Here is a 15,942-nt window from a genome sequence, read left to right on the forward strand (position 1 = left end):
GTTACCGAGGGAGGTGCAGGTGTCAGACCACTGTAAACAGATAAATGCACTTAAAGGCACTGCAGAAAACATGGTCAGTGATCAGCAGCATTTAATGTCCCAGGATGCTGTTGGGAGCTCCCACCAGTAATACATCCATGAAATTAGAAACATGGCAGTCATTAAATAAAATTCCCATGTGCTTTACAGAGAGTAAAGCCTTAATGCTGTTACTGTACATGCAGGGCTACAAAATCAGTTTCTTGAAAGAACTTTACAGAAAAAGTCAGAGGCAACTTCAAATCTTGCACAGATCAGCCCAATTCTTCAAGCAGCAGAATTGACTCTGTTTGCAGAAAGGAAAACTCTACAGCCCAGTGCTTGCAGCTCTCCTGGTCACACACCCCAGAGAGCAGCACCCTCTTGCACCTTTTACCCCTGACTAGTGTGACCTTCACTGAAATAGCACAAAAAAAATCAGAATGTTATAAGGGAAGCCACTTCCATTCATTTCAGTGATCCATAAACTTCCCCCACCCCCAAACCAGAAAGAAACCCCCAAACCAGAAGCTTATTCCCCTGTTGTGCCCCCTGTCATTCTGCAGATCCCACAGGATTCCCAGCTATTGCATGTTCCAGGAGGAAGGAGCCCTGCCTGCCCCCCCTGCAGCTCAGCCTGACCCCAAGGCTGGATTTGGGAGCTCAGACAGCGGGTGGGGACGAGCTCTGGCACATTCCCCTGATCCCTTTGCCCAGGAGGGCTTCCCAAGTCACCTCCTCCTCACTACCTCAAGGGCACCGGCCCCCAGCTACTGCCAAACCTCATTCCAAAGTGCAATCCACAGCCAGAGCCTGGGTGGTGGCCCCGGGGAGAGCTAACTGATGATCCTGCTGATTGCCTGCAGCGAGGGGAACTCCTCATCCTCGATATGCAAAGCTTTGTGGGTCACCACGTCCTGCTGGGTCAGCACCTGCCTGCACGTGGGGCAGATGTAGCAGTCGAGCTCGGCGGGGGAGTCCGTCTGCCAAACATTCTTTTTGTTCTTTTTGGGTTTGTTGGAGCTTTGTTTCTCCTTGATCCTGAAGTCGTTGTGAGCAGAGAGCAGTTCCTGCTGCTTGGCTGTGTCTGGCAGCAACACCAACAACTCCTTGAAAATCTTCTTGAAGTTTTCCCCCAGCAGTTCCCGGCAGCTTTTGTAATACTGAGCTGCAGAGATCAGCCCCTGCAGGGGACAGGGAAGGGCAATAATCAGAGGAAAATAAGCATTTATCTATTAAAAATCCCACTGGAATTCAGGAAAGTCTGGAATTTGGGAACACACTCACCTGCCTGAACTGCCCAGAATGAGTTTTAAATTTATTGAACTTGGACTCATCACTCTGAAGAAATTCTTTAATGGACTGTATGAGCTGGATGTTCCTCTGCTGGAAGTTCTCAGGTATCAAGTATGATCCGTGACAGGATTTTGGCCTGTGTTGGAAAAGACCAGAAGTGACCCTGACACTGGTTTGTGTCACACAAAGATGCCCTGGGACATAAATCACAAGGCTGCTCTGCTTTACAGCTGCACGTCCTTCCTCCACCCAGCTACACAAAAAGCAGCAGACAGCTGTCTTGTCAGGATAATAAAATATGGGATTTCCATATCAGATTCCAGCTTCACACAAACAGAATGTTTAAAATCCAAGTTTAACGTGGTCCTGACGAGCTGGGTGCACTCAAAAGACCTGAGCAAAGACCTCAGTGTGAATAATCCAACAGATAACACAGCTGTATTAAACTGACACAAAGTTTTCCCTCTCCTTTTCCCAAAACCTCCTCTTTCTGTCCCAGAAGGAACCAGACAGCAGCTACTGGAAAGATCAGAGCAGTGAAGGTCACCAAGGAGAACAAACCTCAGCAGCTTGCTGCTGGGACTCCCACAGAATCAATGGCAACTACAGGAATACCTTGGAGCTGCAGATTTCCAAATAAATCTACAATAGACCAAGGTCTGAGCAGCCAAAACATTGCACAGGTTTGCAGTTCCTCAGACTTTTAATGACACAGGGCTGTTTTATGCAGCTCTCCTGAATCCAACCCTTCCCAAGGGGAATCCTTCCCCAGCTGACCCCACTGTGTGCTGTTTGGAGTCCCTGTGACACGAGTGAGGTGTCCCACAGCCCTGGCAGGCCCCTGACTCACTCTTTCAGAGCTGTAGTGACGGGTTCAGAGATGGTGGAGGATGGGATGACAGCGAAGCCCGGGGGGGGTTTGCTGACAGGCACCGACAGGCCCGGAGGCAGAGGAGGGTTCTTCAACAGCACCACGGAGTTAAAGCCTGAGGGAAGCAGGGAAGGGGCAGGAATTAGAGCACCCACAGACTCCTGGCTAAAACCCACACCAGTGCCTGACACACTGTGCAGAAGCACCAAGAGGAGTTTGCAGTGCAGACATCGCTACATTGGAGAAAACCTAAAAAAAAAAACCTTCAAGAAGCATTTGAGAGTAGCTGATGTTCCTCTACAGAGAAAGTGCTTTAATTATTCATTTACTTTCTCAATGGAAAATAATTTTGAAAGCCCACTCCAAGTCACAATGAGAAACACTTTTGCATTATTAAAGTGAACAGAAATCATGGGAGGAGGTGGCGGGCCCGGCCTCTCCTGCAGGAGCTGCACAGAGAGCGGCGCCGGCAGCTCCCAATGCCATGAGACGCACTCCAAGTCACGTTTGTTGCTGTCTCTGCTTTCACAAGGTCATGGCTAAAAGCATGGCAGGAAACCTCTGCCAGCACAGGAGGAAGTGAAGTGACAAGCAGTGCCAGCAGGGACAGGACACAGCCAGACTCCCTTTGCCTGCAGCACCTTCCAAGGCAGATCTTGGAGCGTAACACACGGATGTGTCAGTCCTGGGGACAGGGAAAAACCAGCTCTTCATCCATGAGCCACCAGCAAACACCTCCAGCTGAGGGGCAGAGGTGATTCCTAGGGGACATTCCAGCACCCACTGTGACACACAGGCTGCCTCTACCTCCAGAGCCTAACCTGGCACCTGGTGGCAGAACCTCACCTGAGAGCCAGGAGTTTACACAACAGATTCCCTGGGCCCTCCCCAGGCAAAGCTGGCCATACCCAGCAGTGCTTCCCCATCCCTGGAAGCGTCCAAGGCCAGGCTGGAGCAACCTGGTCTAGTGGAAAGCACTCCTGCCCACAGCAGGGAGTGGAATGAGGTGATCTTTAAGATCCCTCTCACCCAAACCATTCCACAGCACTGTGATTCATTCCCTGCTTACCTGGTGGAGGGGGCATCCTGGCTGATCCTGAGCTCCCAAGAGCTGGGAAGTCTTCCTGAGGTAAAGGGCATTTGTTAGTCACTGGGGGCTTTTTAAGGCCGGGGGGCTCTTTGGGTGTAGCACAGCCAGCTGATGTTTTCTCCGAGTGCCCGTTGAGGACAGCAGTGGCTCTGTCGGGGCCGTGAGCAGCAGGGAACGCCCTGCAGGGCTGCTCTGCCTCTGGGGGCTTCTCTGGCGCTGGCCTGGGCAATGGTGTCTCCTGGGACGGGTGTGAGGACGACAGGCTCTGCTTCTCAACCCCCATCTTCTTTTTCTTGCCCACTTTCGTAAAAGTTTGTGAGGTAGAAGCTGCCAGCAAGGACGAGACGTCGAACATGGTCGGGGTGTTGCGGATCTCCTGAGTGGTCAGGCCCCCACCGCCGTCCTCATCGTCTGACTCACAGAGTTTATTGCTCTTCTTATTTCCTTTGGAGGTGTTCAAGGACGGTTTTTTGGCTGGCTGGTTGACACAGGGGTTGCTCATGGCTTTGACCACGTTTTTACTGGAACCATTGTTCCACGCAGATGTGATGTGAGTTACTGTCTTATTGGTGGGCTTCACTTTGGACACCAGGGCTGGGAAATCCTCCTCCTGGAAGGCCGCTTTCCTGGCAGTCGCCGTGTATGTCAGAGACATCCCTGATGAGATGGTGGGAGCTGCAGAGGAGGACAAGCTTGGGAAATCCTCTTCTTTCAGTTTAACCACTGCTGGCTGGGCAGAGCTGTGGGGAAGGGAGAGGGTTTGAGTTACTGAGGCAGCAGAACCCCAAGGGACAACACAAACCCACAGCTCTCCACTCCTTGTCAGACTGTCACTTAGGGTGGCACAACAGGAGTTGGACTGGATGATCCTCGTGGGTCCCCTCCAGCTGAGGACATTCTGTGATTCTATTCCATGATTCCAAGCCCAAGCCAGGAGCTGAAGCAATGCCCAGTGCTGCTCATGCTGGTGAGCGGCACAGAAACAGCTCCAGGCAGGAGAGGACGGGGCAGGGGAAACCTTGGAGGGATCAAATGATCTGGAAAATTATTTTCCCCAGAAATGCAGAACACATCAATCAGCTTCTAAATGTGCTCTGTCCCTGCTGCAGCCCTGCCCAGACTCACCCTTGGAGAGGTCCTGCTGCAGAGCCGATTGCTGGAAAGTCATCGTGGCTGAGCACTCCGTTAGCAGCTGCTTCTTTTGGAACAGGGACAGAAAGAGCAAAAACATTGTTTTCAACCCAAACCCATTCATTCCAGAGCAGGGGCTATCAATGGCCATGACAGCAGCACTAGCAAGGCCTATTTTCAGCAGCTGATGATGTCATTAACTGACATTCCAAAAGAACAATTTAAATCCATGCATCACTATTTCCTTCAATTAACTATGTTGCCCATTATGTTGTGGCATTCAGGAGATTCATGATACTTTAAATGAGTAAAACATGGGTAAGGCAGAACTTTCTGAGGGAACCTTCCAGACACTGAGATGCCCTGCAGCTGCAGGACCTGTCCAACACTCACCTGTGACATCATTTGAAGACTTTGGCACACGTTTGGAGCCGAGCATGTCAGGATCCCTCAAATCCTCCTTTCTCCCCCTGCTGCTGCTGCCTTCCTCTTTGTCCTCCACCCTCTTCTTCTCTTCCTGCCGTTTGGCTGCCACAGATGCCCTGACTGCTGCTGCAACATCCCTGTCCTCTTCTTCCCTGCAGGACAGGGCAGATTCCCTTGGTCAGACAGCAAGGGTCACAGAGCAGCTGCCTCGCTGCAGTCTCACCTCTGCGGTGCCAGCTCCGGTGACATCCCTGATCTCCTGCTGCCACCTGCTGAGAAGCCCAAACCAGCCCCACCACTCCAATCCACCCCAGCCAGGCAACATTTGCCCCCCTGGATTTCCAAGTTCCACCTGTGGGAATAATAATCTGGGACAGAAGAAACCAGGGTGAACTGGCAGAGACAGTACCACGGATGCAGGGGGCACCTGTCTCTGCCCTTCATTCCCAAAGGTATGGAATCATTCTTGGAGGCCACAGGAACTCTTTGAGATGTGGCTGGGCATGAACTCTCAACACATGCATGATCCATATGTGACACCAACAGAGGAGTGTTTTGGGATGGACTTTTTTCCCCAGTGGGATCACCAGTAATGAACCAGCCGCCCATCCAGCGAGAAAAAGAAGAAAATAAGATGTGCAGAGGTCTGGTGTGGATGAAGAGACATAGAAATGCAAAGTTTCCTTTCAATACTTAACTCTCTTTCTTTTCCAAAGCACTCAGTCTGGCCACACAGAGATCTGTTAGTTCAATGAAAAGCATGGCCCTTAGAACAGGAATTTCATGATTACCCAGACCAAAAGCTCCATTAAACCTGCACAGACTTGTCACCTACTTCAGAAAATCCTATTTAGAGAAGCTTGCATAAAAACAGCTGCTGGAATAATTTAGGGTTCTGAGTTTATTTAACCCATAAGTTGAGGGTGACATTGTTTGTTTCCTGAGCTGAAATCTCACACAAAGTAATTCCATGATGACCAAGCACGTGGCCAGGACACAGGCTTGGACTTGGATTCACCACGGAGGCCTCCAAGCTTTGTACCATTTCCTTCCTCCTAACCCACCAAAATACTGTGAATTGGCAAGTAAAAGCCAACACTAAATGGGAATAAAACTCCACACAAAATTGTGCTACTCACCTCTTGTACCTCCAGCTGCCTCTCCTGTTCTGCTGGTTCCCTCGGCTGCTCAACCTGCCTGCCCTCCCTTGCCTGTTGAACCTGTCAACCTCCTCGTAGTCCTCGGCACCTACAACACCTAAAACAGAGGGAGGGATGATCACTCTCAGTTATTTCTCTAATGTGGGCATGAGAAATACAAAATATACTGGTAGAAATAAATTATCTTCATTTTCTTCTGATGACCAAGTCAGCAGCTCTCCTAAAATTACCTGTCCTCATTAAACTCACACAAAGGGAAAAAAATCCCACAGAAATGCAGGCAGGAAGGGATGTCTGGACATCACCTGCTCCAGCCCTTTACTCAAAGCAAGGCCAGCTCTGAAACTACATCACAGGGCTTTGTCTGGGCAAGTTCTGCATATCTTCAACCTCTGCAGCTTCTCAGGCTGGAAAGGCCTTCTCAACCTCTGCAGCTTCTCAGGCTGGAGAGGCCTTCTCAACCTCTGCAGCTTCTCAGGCTGGAGAGGCCTTCTCAACCTCTGCAGCTTCTCAGGCTGGAAAGGCCTTCTCAACCTCTGCAGCTTCTCAGGCTGGAAAGGCCTTCTCAACCTCTGCAGCTTCTCAGGCTGGAGAGGCCTTCTCAGCTCTTGGTGCTGCTCCAGAGCTTGTCTACCTCCTTTGGGAAGAATTTCTTTGTGGCTATGAAATATCCACCAGGTGTTCTTGAAAAACTCTTAGAGAATAAGAGCCACAGAACGATTTGGCTGGTGGGAGGGACCTTAAAGAACATCTTGTTCCTGAGCAGGGACACCTTCCAGCAGAGCAAGCTGCTCCAAGCCCTGTTCAACCACGGGCACTTTGAGGGATGGAGCAGCCCCAGCTGTGCCTCCCCCCTGTCCCGGGTGCCCGTCCGTGCCCCCTGCCCGGCTGACCCTCGGTCCTGCGCGGGTGCCGGGGGGTGTAGGTGAACTGCAGGTCGATGTGGCGGTTCTGGCGCGCCTCGGCGCGGCTCTTGCTGTGGCAGGCGCTCTTGTGGGCCTTGTAGTCGATCTCGGTGCGGAAGGCGTGCGTGAACTGCTCCGAGCTGCAGCGGCCCTCCTCGCACAGGAAGTGCTTCTCCCTGAAGTGCTCCCGCAGGTATTCGTAGTCACTGGGAAGGGAAAACACAGAGCTGACCCTTCCCACCCTGTGACACGGCCACTCCTGCAAGGGTGGTGCCCTTAAGCTTTAGCTTTCGTATTTCCACATTCCACTGCACTAGTGTGTGACTCTGAACTTCACATCAAGTCAGCAAGTTCTCCTCACAGCTCAGTCAGGCACAACAATCCTTTTCCAGCCCAAAAACCAAGGATACTGTTGCCTTGGTTGTTCCAAGGGAACATCCAAAGGGATGTTTGGACATCACCTCCTCCAGCCCTTTACTCAAAGCAAGGCCAGCTCTGAAACTACATCACAGGGCTTTGTCTGGGCAAGTTCTGCTTATCTTCAACCTCTGCAGCCTCTCAGGCTGGAGAAAGGACTCAAATCAATGATGTGCTTGCCTGTAGTACTCCTGAGCCCCCTCAGAGTCACAGAAGTGGCAGAAGTAGTGATCCCTGCGCAGGTGTTTCAGCAGCTCGTCGTTGTCCAGGTAGCGCTCGTCACAGAACTTGCAGAGGGGGTGGCCCCGGTGGGAGGTGTCATCGGGGTCCCCGTGGATCCTGTGCCTGGCCAGGTCCTTCCTGGAATACCATTTCCTCTCGTAGGTGAAGATCTGGAGATCAGGTATTGCATTAATACATTTGTATTTATACATTTGTATCTATACATTTGTATCTATACATTTGTATCTATACATTTGTATCTATACATTTGTACTGTTTCCTATGGACACAGAACTAAACGGAACAAGTCAAGCTGTGTCCATCTGTAGGGGTGGGAGATTTGCTTCAAAAAGATGCAGTGTGACCACCAAGAGCTAAAATTTTTGGTGGACAGGAAATGAAATTCAAGTGATGGATTCAATTAAATCTAACTTGCACTTCTCTGAACACTGGAAATGGATTTAATTCACTTTTTTCCCATTGAAATCTTTTTATGCTGTACTGAGTTTAAATTATAATCTCTGGGGTGGGAAAACCCTAACTATGTATTTATCAACAAACAGTATTTTGCATTCTCAAATTTAGAAACCCCAAGTGAGCTGTTTTACTTTCCTCTCACAATAACCACCCCAAGCAGCTGCACATGGAGGATCCACTTCAGTGAACAAACTGTGTATCACAAGAGAACCCTCTGTCCCCACTACCACGTGAGCTGTTTTGGTACGAAGGGTTCTGGAGATGCCAAAAAGATCAACCCAGCCTTGAGAACAGAATATCCTTTATTTCTGGCCTAGACAAGGACTGGGGAATTGCTCTGGGAAAAGATTTGTTTGGCTGTGCCAAGGATGATGGACTGAAGCTTCCACAAGTTTAAAAGTTTCTTCTCAGTGGGTACAAGTAACATGGGACTTTTTTCTTAGAAATAAAAAAATCTCTACAATATTCTGAAATTAAAAAGCAAGAGTTTTAATATTGTTTGTGTGAGAAAATGGCAAACGAGTTCCCTCAGTGCTGGCTACGTACACTGAGCATGAAGCACCTCACCAGAGCTCAAAGGACACCAGAAACCAAAGGAGGTTCTGCCCTCCTTTCCCACTTCCCTTCAATCAGCTCCAGGGATTCCAAAATCACAGGAAAGACTCAGCTCAGTTCCCAAACTTATCAGGGTTCATTTAGGTCAACCTGCTCGCTCCTTTTTGGCAGCAAACTCCAGTTCACCTGGCACGAACCAACCGTGGCAGCAACACCGTGGGGTTTAATTTAAAATCTGGAGAACCTCCAGACCCTCTTCATTAATCAGTTTATAGAAGGAGAAAGGCTTAAAATAAAGCAATTGGCCTCACTGCAGGAAGAGGGAACTTAAATAAATCCTTGCTGTTCTGCCTTCCCATCTTCCCAGGAACTCCTGGAGGTCATGGAGGGAAAACCCTTTCCTTCCCACACATCCAAGCAGAGGCCCAGCTCACCTTTAAGTGTTTAACACAGAGCTTGCAGCAGAAGAGCTCGTGCTGCTTCCTCATGTGCTGTTCCAGATCTGCAAAGGTGTTGAAGGGCTTTGCATCCGGGCACAAGGAGCACTCGTGCTGCAGCAGCTTCCTGAGGGATGAGAGAGATTCCTAAAAATGATCCAATTCCCTCTCAGCACCCTGACACCTTCAGCAAAACACAAAAGTTCCATCCCTGGCAGAAGGCTCCAGCTTTATGGCTGCCCCTGCAATCTGCAGACAGGGTTGTGATCTGCTTATTCCAAGAATTCTGCTGGATGGCAGGAATGGGATGGAACCAAACCACACTGAGGTTCCAACTGCTGGAGAAGAGCTGAGCAGCCACAGAGTAGGAACCTGCAAAACTGAGTAAACTGAAACAAACCCTTCCTTCTCTGCTGGAGATTCAGCTGATTCCTGCAACATTCACTTCCAATCCCATTACACTTCCCACTGTCAGAAACTGAGGAAGACAGTGGGGACAGATAAAGAACTGTATTAGGACAGGAGGGAAAAACCCCACCCCAAAACCCCACCACACAATGGTTCCCAAGAAGAGCTGAGCTCTGGTCTTACTAGAACACTTCTACTCCCTCATTCCCATAAATATCAAGCCATGCTAAACTGTAAATGTACCAAAGTTAGGTTCTCAGCCCAAATCAGGGTGAATACAATGCCCAGTTCTCCAAGGAAAAGGCTCCACTGCCTGCATGGATTCATCTTTTCCACTTCTCCTTCCATTATCTCAAACCCTCCCAATTAAGATTGTTGTGAAAAAGATTTGTAGAACACAATGCTAATGCCACGTTTTTTATTCTGCACTTTTTTTTTACCTCACCTTTTTTGTCTCCATTCAGAATTAAGATCTTTGTATGAAGACAATGTTACTCTTCATGCAATACTTGGCACACCTGGGTTTGGTTAGTCCTTATTCAGCACAACAGTAATTACAATTATAACAGTAATTAAGTCTTTATCAATTTCCACAGCAGCCATGCAAGGAATGGGAAGGTTTTTAGCAAGTTTGCTGCTATTAAAGATGCCAAAAATGACTTTTATTGAGAGAGCAAAGCTTGTGCTGCTGTGTTGGTGAATCCAACACTGCAGCCCTGAGCAGCTGATGAGTGCCCAGTGCCCTGCTCCAGGCTGTCACCTTGCCAAAAACACCTGCACGGGCAGGTGACTCACATCCCCAGCTCCCCAAATCCCAGGAAACCACAGCACCCCGCCCTCGCACAGCAGCGCTTCCTGCCACGTCCTGTGCAGCACCACGTGCTCGGGGGACATTCCAGGGAGGAGCCAGCGCTCACCTGTACAGCGCATAAACCTCTGCATCCATGAAGTAAATGTCGTATTTCTTCTCATGCTGCAGCTGCTGCAGGGCTATGGAGGAGAAGGACGGGAGCTTGCGCCCAAACACCACCTGTGGGAACAGCACCGGGATCAGCTGCGGGATTCCAGGCACAAACTCTGGGAGCTTCCCACGCCCTTGTGCCAGCCTCAGCTGTCACCTCCCCCGGGCACTGTCCCCTGCTGCCAGCAGGGCCAAGGGACATGTTAGCAACCCGCCAGGGAAAGGTGGATTGGCCCAGCCTGACCTCTGGAGTTTGAACGAGATTAGGAAACGTTTGTGGTCTGTTTTGCTCCTACAGCTGTTCCCAGAGCAAATATCCTCAACCAACACAACCCCTTCCACAGCCAATGCCTGGCAGGAGCCCTGCCCTCGGCTCCTCCCCGTCTCCTGGAGGATCACACCAACCTGGAGTCTCCAGGTGACAAGTGACTCAGTGTCTCGGGGTGGCAGGGAAACCACTGTTTCCTCTTTCCTTAACTCCAAGGAAATCGAGGAGCTGAACACACAACAGTTCCTGAATTATCCTAACCACACACCCCTCTCAGGGCATTTCCTTGCTGCCAGCTGCCCTGGCTGGGCTCTGAGCACTGCAGCTCCCACTGCCTGCTCCAGCACAATTCCCAGCCTGGGAATTACTGGGGCAGCAGAAACCTCTGGGTAACAGCTGGACTTACCAGCCCCGAAAGGCTACAGACATAAATACAGTAAAGAATTTCAGTTCTTACAGCAAAAGCTACATTATAAACTAGAAGTAGATTCCCAGAGAAGCTGTCCCTGGATCCCTGGCAGTGTCCCAGGCCAGGCTGGAGCAGCCTGGGACAGTGGGAGGTGTCCCTGCCATGGCAGAGGGTGGCTCTGGATGGACTTTAAGGTCCATTCCATTCCAAACCACTCCAGGATTTTACGATTCCATGATCCCTCTTACGAGCTGATACCTCCTGGAGCAGGGAGCAAAGGCTCCATTCTCCGCTGCCAGAGCGAGCCCTGCTGCCTTCACACCATAAACATTCACTCTAAACTCCATTTTCTTCACATTTTGTTTCCCACTCGCCCAGACGGCGGCGGCACCGCCGGGAGCGGGGCAGAGGGCGGATAACCCGGGATAACCAGGCGGCACATTCCCCGTCAGCGCCGCGCCCGAGAGCTGCCCCGCCCGGCCCCGGCCCCGGGCCCGGCCTCACCTGCCGCAGCTCCTCCCGGCACACGGCGCAGTACCGGACACCGCAGAGCGCCCGCATCCGCACGGAGCAGCGGTAGCAGATCGGGTGCTCGCAGCGGCCCAGGGCCACCACGTCCAGCTCTCCACAGCACAGCACACACGGCCCCTCCGCCGGGCCCGGCCCCGCGCCGGCCATGGCGGCCATGGCGGCCTCGGCCCCGCGCCGCCCCGCCCGCACCACTGAGCGCGGGCTAGAGCGCCGCCCCACCATAGAGACGCGCGCTCGTACAGCGCTCATCGGCCATAGAGCTCCGCCCAGAGCGCCGCCGCGCTGCCGGAATGGATTCCGCCCAGGGCGACAGCACCACCCCCCCGGTGCCGCCGTGCGGTCCTCCAGCGGCGGCCATAGAGACGCAGCGCGGTGACCATAGAGATGAGCGGGGCGGAGCGACCCCAGCCCGGCCGCTCTGGCTCCCTCTCGGTGGTTGCTCTGAGGAGGAGGAGGACCCCGGGGCTGTTCGGAGGTCCCGGACACATTTGGGGTCCCCAGATCCTTGGTGGCTGTGGGGACACGGGGACCTCAGACTCTGCACCTCAGTCTGTGGGGACATGGGGGACCCAGGGCTGTTCCTGCCACCTCAGTCTGTGGGGACATGGGGGACCCAGGGCTGTTCCTGCCACCTCAGTCTGTGGGGACATGGGGGACCCAGGGCTGTTCCTGCCACCTCAGTCTGTGGGGACATGGGGGACCTCAGCCCATTCCCGTCCCCCGCTGCTGATTTATGTGGGATTTTCCCAGGACAAACACCTCCCTCCCCTGGGGTGCAAACAGACCCTCCATGGATTCATCAGATCGACAGCTCCGCCTTTTGATTTAATTTTTAATTTTATAACCCAGCTGTGAGTTTTCCCAGGTAAACTGGGGGTGATTAGGGAAATAAAAGTGTTAAAAACGTACATGAAACACTGCAGAGGCTGGGATTGTGTATTGTTACAGACACATATTATTGGCTTTTCACAAATATTAAAATGAATGTTATATATATAAGATTAGAAAAGTTTGTTGTATTAATATAGTTCCTTCTATTTCTGTTATTGATGAAACTTAGAAATAGCTGTATAATACATGTATGTTGAGCTATGGTATAGTATTAAAACAAAAACTATCTTTGTTTGTATAACCCAAAGACTGAAAAAGATAGTTACAGACCTCCCTGCATTCTTAAATTATCTTATCCAGATGAAGACAGCAGTGACCAGAGCTCTGGGAGAGGAATTTATTGCATTTCTGCTATCAGGGAATGTGAAACTCGGCGGAGCCAAGAAGATTGATTTATTGGGAAGGGGGCGAGTTAAAAACTGAACAAAGAAACATCCAAAACTTAAGAAGAATGTATGAATATGTATGAGAATTTATGGATATGTAGTAGGGTTCTGTTTTTAAGAGACAATCCTTTGTTAGTGATGTGTGCTCTCTTGGCTGAATGCAGAGACACCTGGCTGTATCTGTATACTTTATTTATTATTTATTATTATTTTTATCTCCTAATTGTCTTTCTATTAAACTTTTAAATTCTATACAAAAATATGCGAACCTCGTTTTTCACAGTAGCCACTAGAGCAGGAACACAGATGAGCTCAGTGTAATAAAAATAAACCTTTATTTGCTGCAGGAGGTCATTCACACACAGCATCCAGGTTCCACCTGCCCGGAGCCAGCCCAGGTGAGCTGGGGTCACACCCGGGTGGAAAAGGGAAAGCTGTGTCCCCATCCTGCCCTCTCAGCTCATCCCCGATTGAAATCCTCTCTGTTCCCGAGGCGCAGAGATGGGAACTGCGGCTGCCTGGACAGGAGAGGGTGCTCCAGGAGCATGGAAAAATGCTTTAACAGCGGCCATGTTCCTCTAGAAGTGGAAAAAAGAGGGAAAAAAATGATAAAAGCTTGTTTGGCGACAGCGCAGAGGAACACACAGGAAGTTTTTCCAAGTTTGCTGTCTCCAAACTCTTTTCCTTCACAGATCCCTGCTAAGTGACCAACATAGGATCACCGAGTCATAAAATCTTGGAATTGTTTGGGTTGGGAGGGACCTCGAAGCCCCCCCAGTGACACCTCTGCCACTATCCCAGGGTGTTTTAAGCCCTGTCCAACCTGGCTTTGGACCCTCCCAGGGATCCAGGGGCAGGCACAGCTTCTCTGGGAATTCCATCCCAGCTCTTCAGCATCCTCACAGCCAGGAATTCCTTCCTCATATCCCATCTAACCCTGCCCTCTGGCAGTGGGAAGCCATTCCCCCTTGTCCTGTCATTCCAGTGCATGATGAAATTCCTACTGAATTCCTAGGATCCTCCTGGAAGATCGGATTAGCACCTTTATGCTTCCAATCTTCTTTCTTTTCCCTGAATTCCTTGTCATTTGAGTCAGAAGTTGCTCTTCGTTTTCTTTGAGCCATAAACAATCATTTCAGAACAAAGCAACTCATCAAACAGATCATTAAAACATCCCCATGATGTTCACCAGCCTTGGTTAACAACATCTGTGCCATCAAATAAATTAAGTAATAGGTTTGTTAAGTGTTTGGGAACAGATAATGAAGGATTTGAACAATTTGGATCATTGGGTACAACAGGTAATATTTACTTTCTCCTAGAGAGCCCCATTTATCCCTCTTGAGCGTGGAGTGGGATAACACACGTCTTGCTAATCAGAACTGAAGTGTGTTTGGGTGGGGCTGCGTGGAATAATTAGGAATGACTGGGGATGCTGGCTGTAATTACTCCAGGAAATGTTCCCCGAATTAATGACGCTGTTGAAAATGTTTTTGTGCCCCAACTGCATCACCCAATTTTGGAGAGCAATTAGCATGAAATGAGCTGGAGGCTGCTGGCAGTGCTGAGTGTCACTTGGCTGGGCAGTGACACCATGGCTCAGGATCACAAACACACCTGAGGAGCTGGGCTGGAAAGGGACATTACTCATTGCCAGGACCATGGGACACGGACACTCAGCAGGAGTTGGGACATTTCAGAGCTCAGCTCTGGTTGGTGACATCACTTCCCACCAGCCCAGGAGCACCAAGGACCTGATCCAAAGCCCCGATCCTGCCAAGTGTGTCCATAGCAGTGTGGTTTTCCCCCAGGAGCGTGTGATGTTCCTGGTCCTGTTGTTTTCCAGGCAGGCAGCAGCTCCTCAGCTGGGGCATTTTCTCCTTTTGGGATGATATTTGTTATAATCAGTGTCTGGGGGGGAAACCACTGAAGATTCCGTGTTCCTTCACGGTGCAGGTGAACTTCCCCCACCACAGACAGCTCGTGCTAGGTCAGATCCCATCCTCAATTTTCAGATCCAGGGAGTTCATTTGGAACAAAACCCATGTAAGGATATCACAGAATGTGCTGGAAGGAACTTTAAAGATCATCTGCGTTCCTTCCAGCACAGGCTGGAGGCCAGATCCATCCCTGACCTCTCCATCCACCATGGGATGATCCATCCCAGCTTTTGGCACATTGCCATTGGCAAAGTTGTGTTTCTTTAGCACCTCTTGTTCTTCTTCCACAACAGCCCTTCCATGGCACCATGGCCTCAGGCTGCACCAGGGAACCTTCAGGTGGGATATTGGGAAAATTCCTTCATGAAGCCCAGCACAGGGCAGTGTTGGAGTCCCCCTGCCTGGATGTGGGACTTGGGGACACAAATTAGTGCTGGGAGCGTGGTTGGACTCGGCAGTGTTGGAGCTGTGTTCCAACCTCAATGATTCTGTGATTCCATGATTCCACATCCTGCTAACACAGCTCTCCTGCTACCATGACTTTTCCAGCAGTTGAACACATCTTTCCACAGCTGTAAAATGCCAAAAAAAAAACCCCTCTGTTTCATTTTGACATCATCACATAAGATATTCCCACTCTTCTGGCATTCCCCCCATCATCAAGCAGCACAAAGAATTGCTAAAAAGCCAACATTGAAACCTTCAAACTTCACCAAAGCCTGGTTGCAGCTCCTCACCCTTCTGGAGAACCATCCTGCTGGTGCCTGTGAGTCATGTGTTGAGATTAATTTATTTTGTGGTGCAGAGAGGTTTTTATAACCCTGTTTGAAGGGATTGAATCATTCTTTGCTGATGATTTAAAGATGCTGGTTTATTTCTCTGGAGATTGCAAATGAAAGCCGGATCTTAGCACTGAGTGTGACCCCAAAACATAAAGAAATAAAATTTTATAGGATTAACTGGGTTCTAAATATCTTAGCTGGTGCTTAGTTCTATGTGTTAGCAGGCAGGGAATGTTTCCTTCCCAAGAAAAAGGGTTAATATTGACACTTGGGATAGTTGATTTCCATGTTTACTCGCTAAATATTCCATAATAACTGCAGGAAAAAGCTCTTCTCCAGTCATTTCATTATCAATAAATAC

General features: G+C 50.1%; 1 protein-coding gene across 2 annotated transcripts; it reads right to left on the reverse strand.

Annotated features, from left to right (window-relative positions):
* Positions 1–74: 74 nt before the first annotated feature.
* Positions 75–11,846, reverse strand: ZNF598 (zinc finger protein 598, E3 ubiquitin ligase). 2 transcript variants are annotated; one of them, XM_058849771.1, is made up of 12 exons: positions 11,556–11,846; positions 10,331–10,443; positions 9,003–9,132; positions 7,495–7,706; positions 6,886–7,103; positions 5,972–6,089; positions 4,800–4,984; positions 4,401–4,470; positions 3,255–4,015; positions 2,165–2,300; positions 1,306–1,450; positions 75–1,202 (listed from the first exon to the last, which is right to left on the reverse strand). In XM_058849771.1, exons 1-12 carry the CDS (start codon positions 11,829–11,831, stop codon positions 855–857), a joined length of 2,712 nt encoding a protein of 903 aa, XP_058705754.1. In that variant the 5' UTR covers positions 11,832–11,846; the 3' UTR covers positions 75–854. The 2 variants fall into 2 exon arrangements, with proteins under 2 accessions (XP_058705754.1, XP_058705753.1); XM_058849770.1 differs by having other exon boundaries at positions 4,401–4,473.
* Positions 11,847–15,942: the final 4,096 nt, after the last annotated feature.

The sequence above is a fragment of the Poecile atricapillus genome, chromosome 14, assembly GCF_030490865.1.
Source record: "Poecile atricapillus isolate bPoeAtr1 chromosome 14, bPoeAtr1.hap1, whole genome shotgun sequence".
Lineage (NCBI taxonomy): Eukaryota > Metazoa > Chordata > Aves > Passeriformes > Paridae > Poecile > Poecile atricapillus.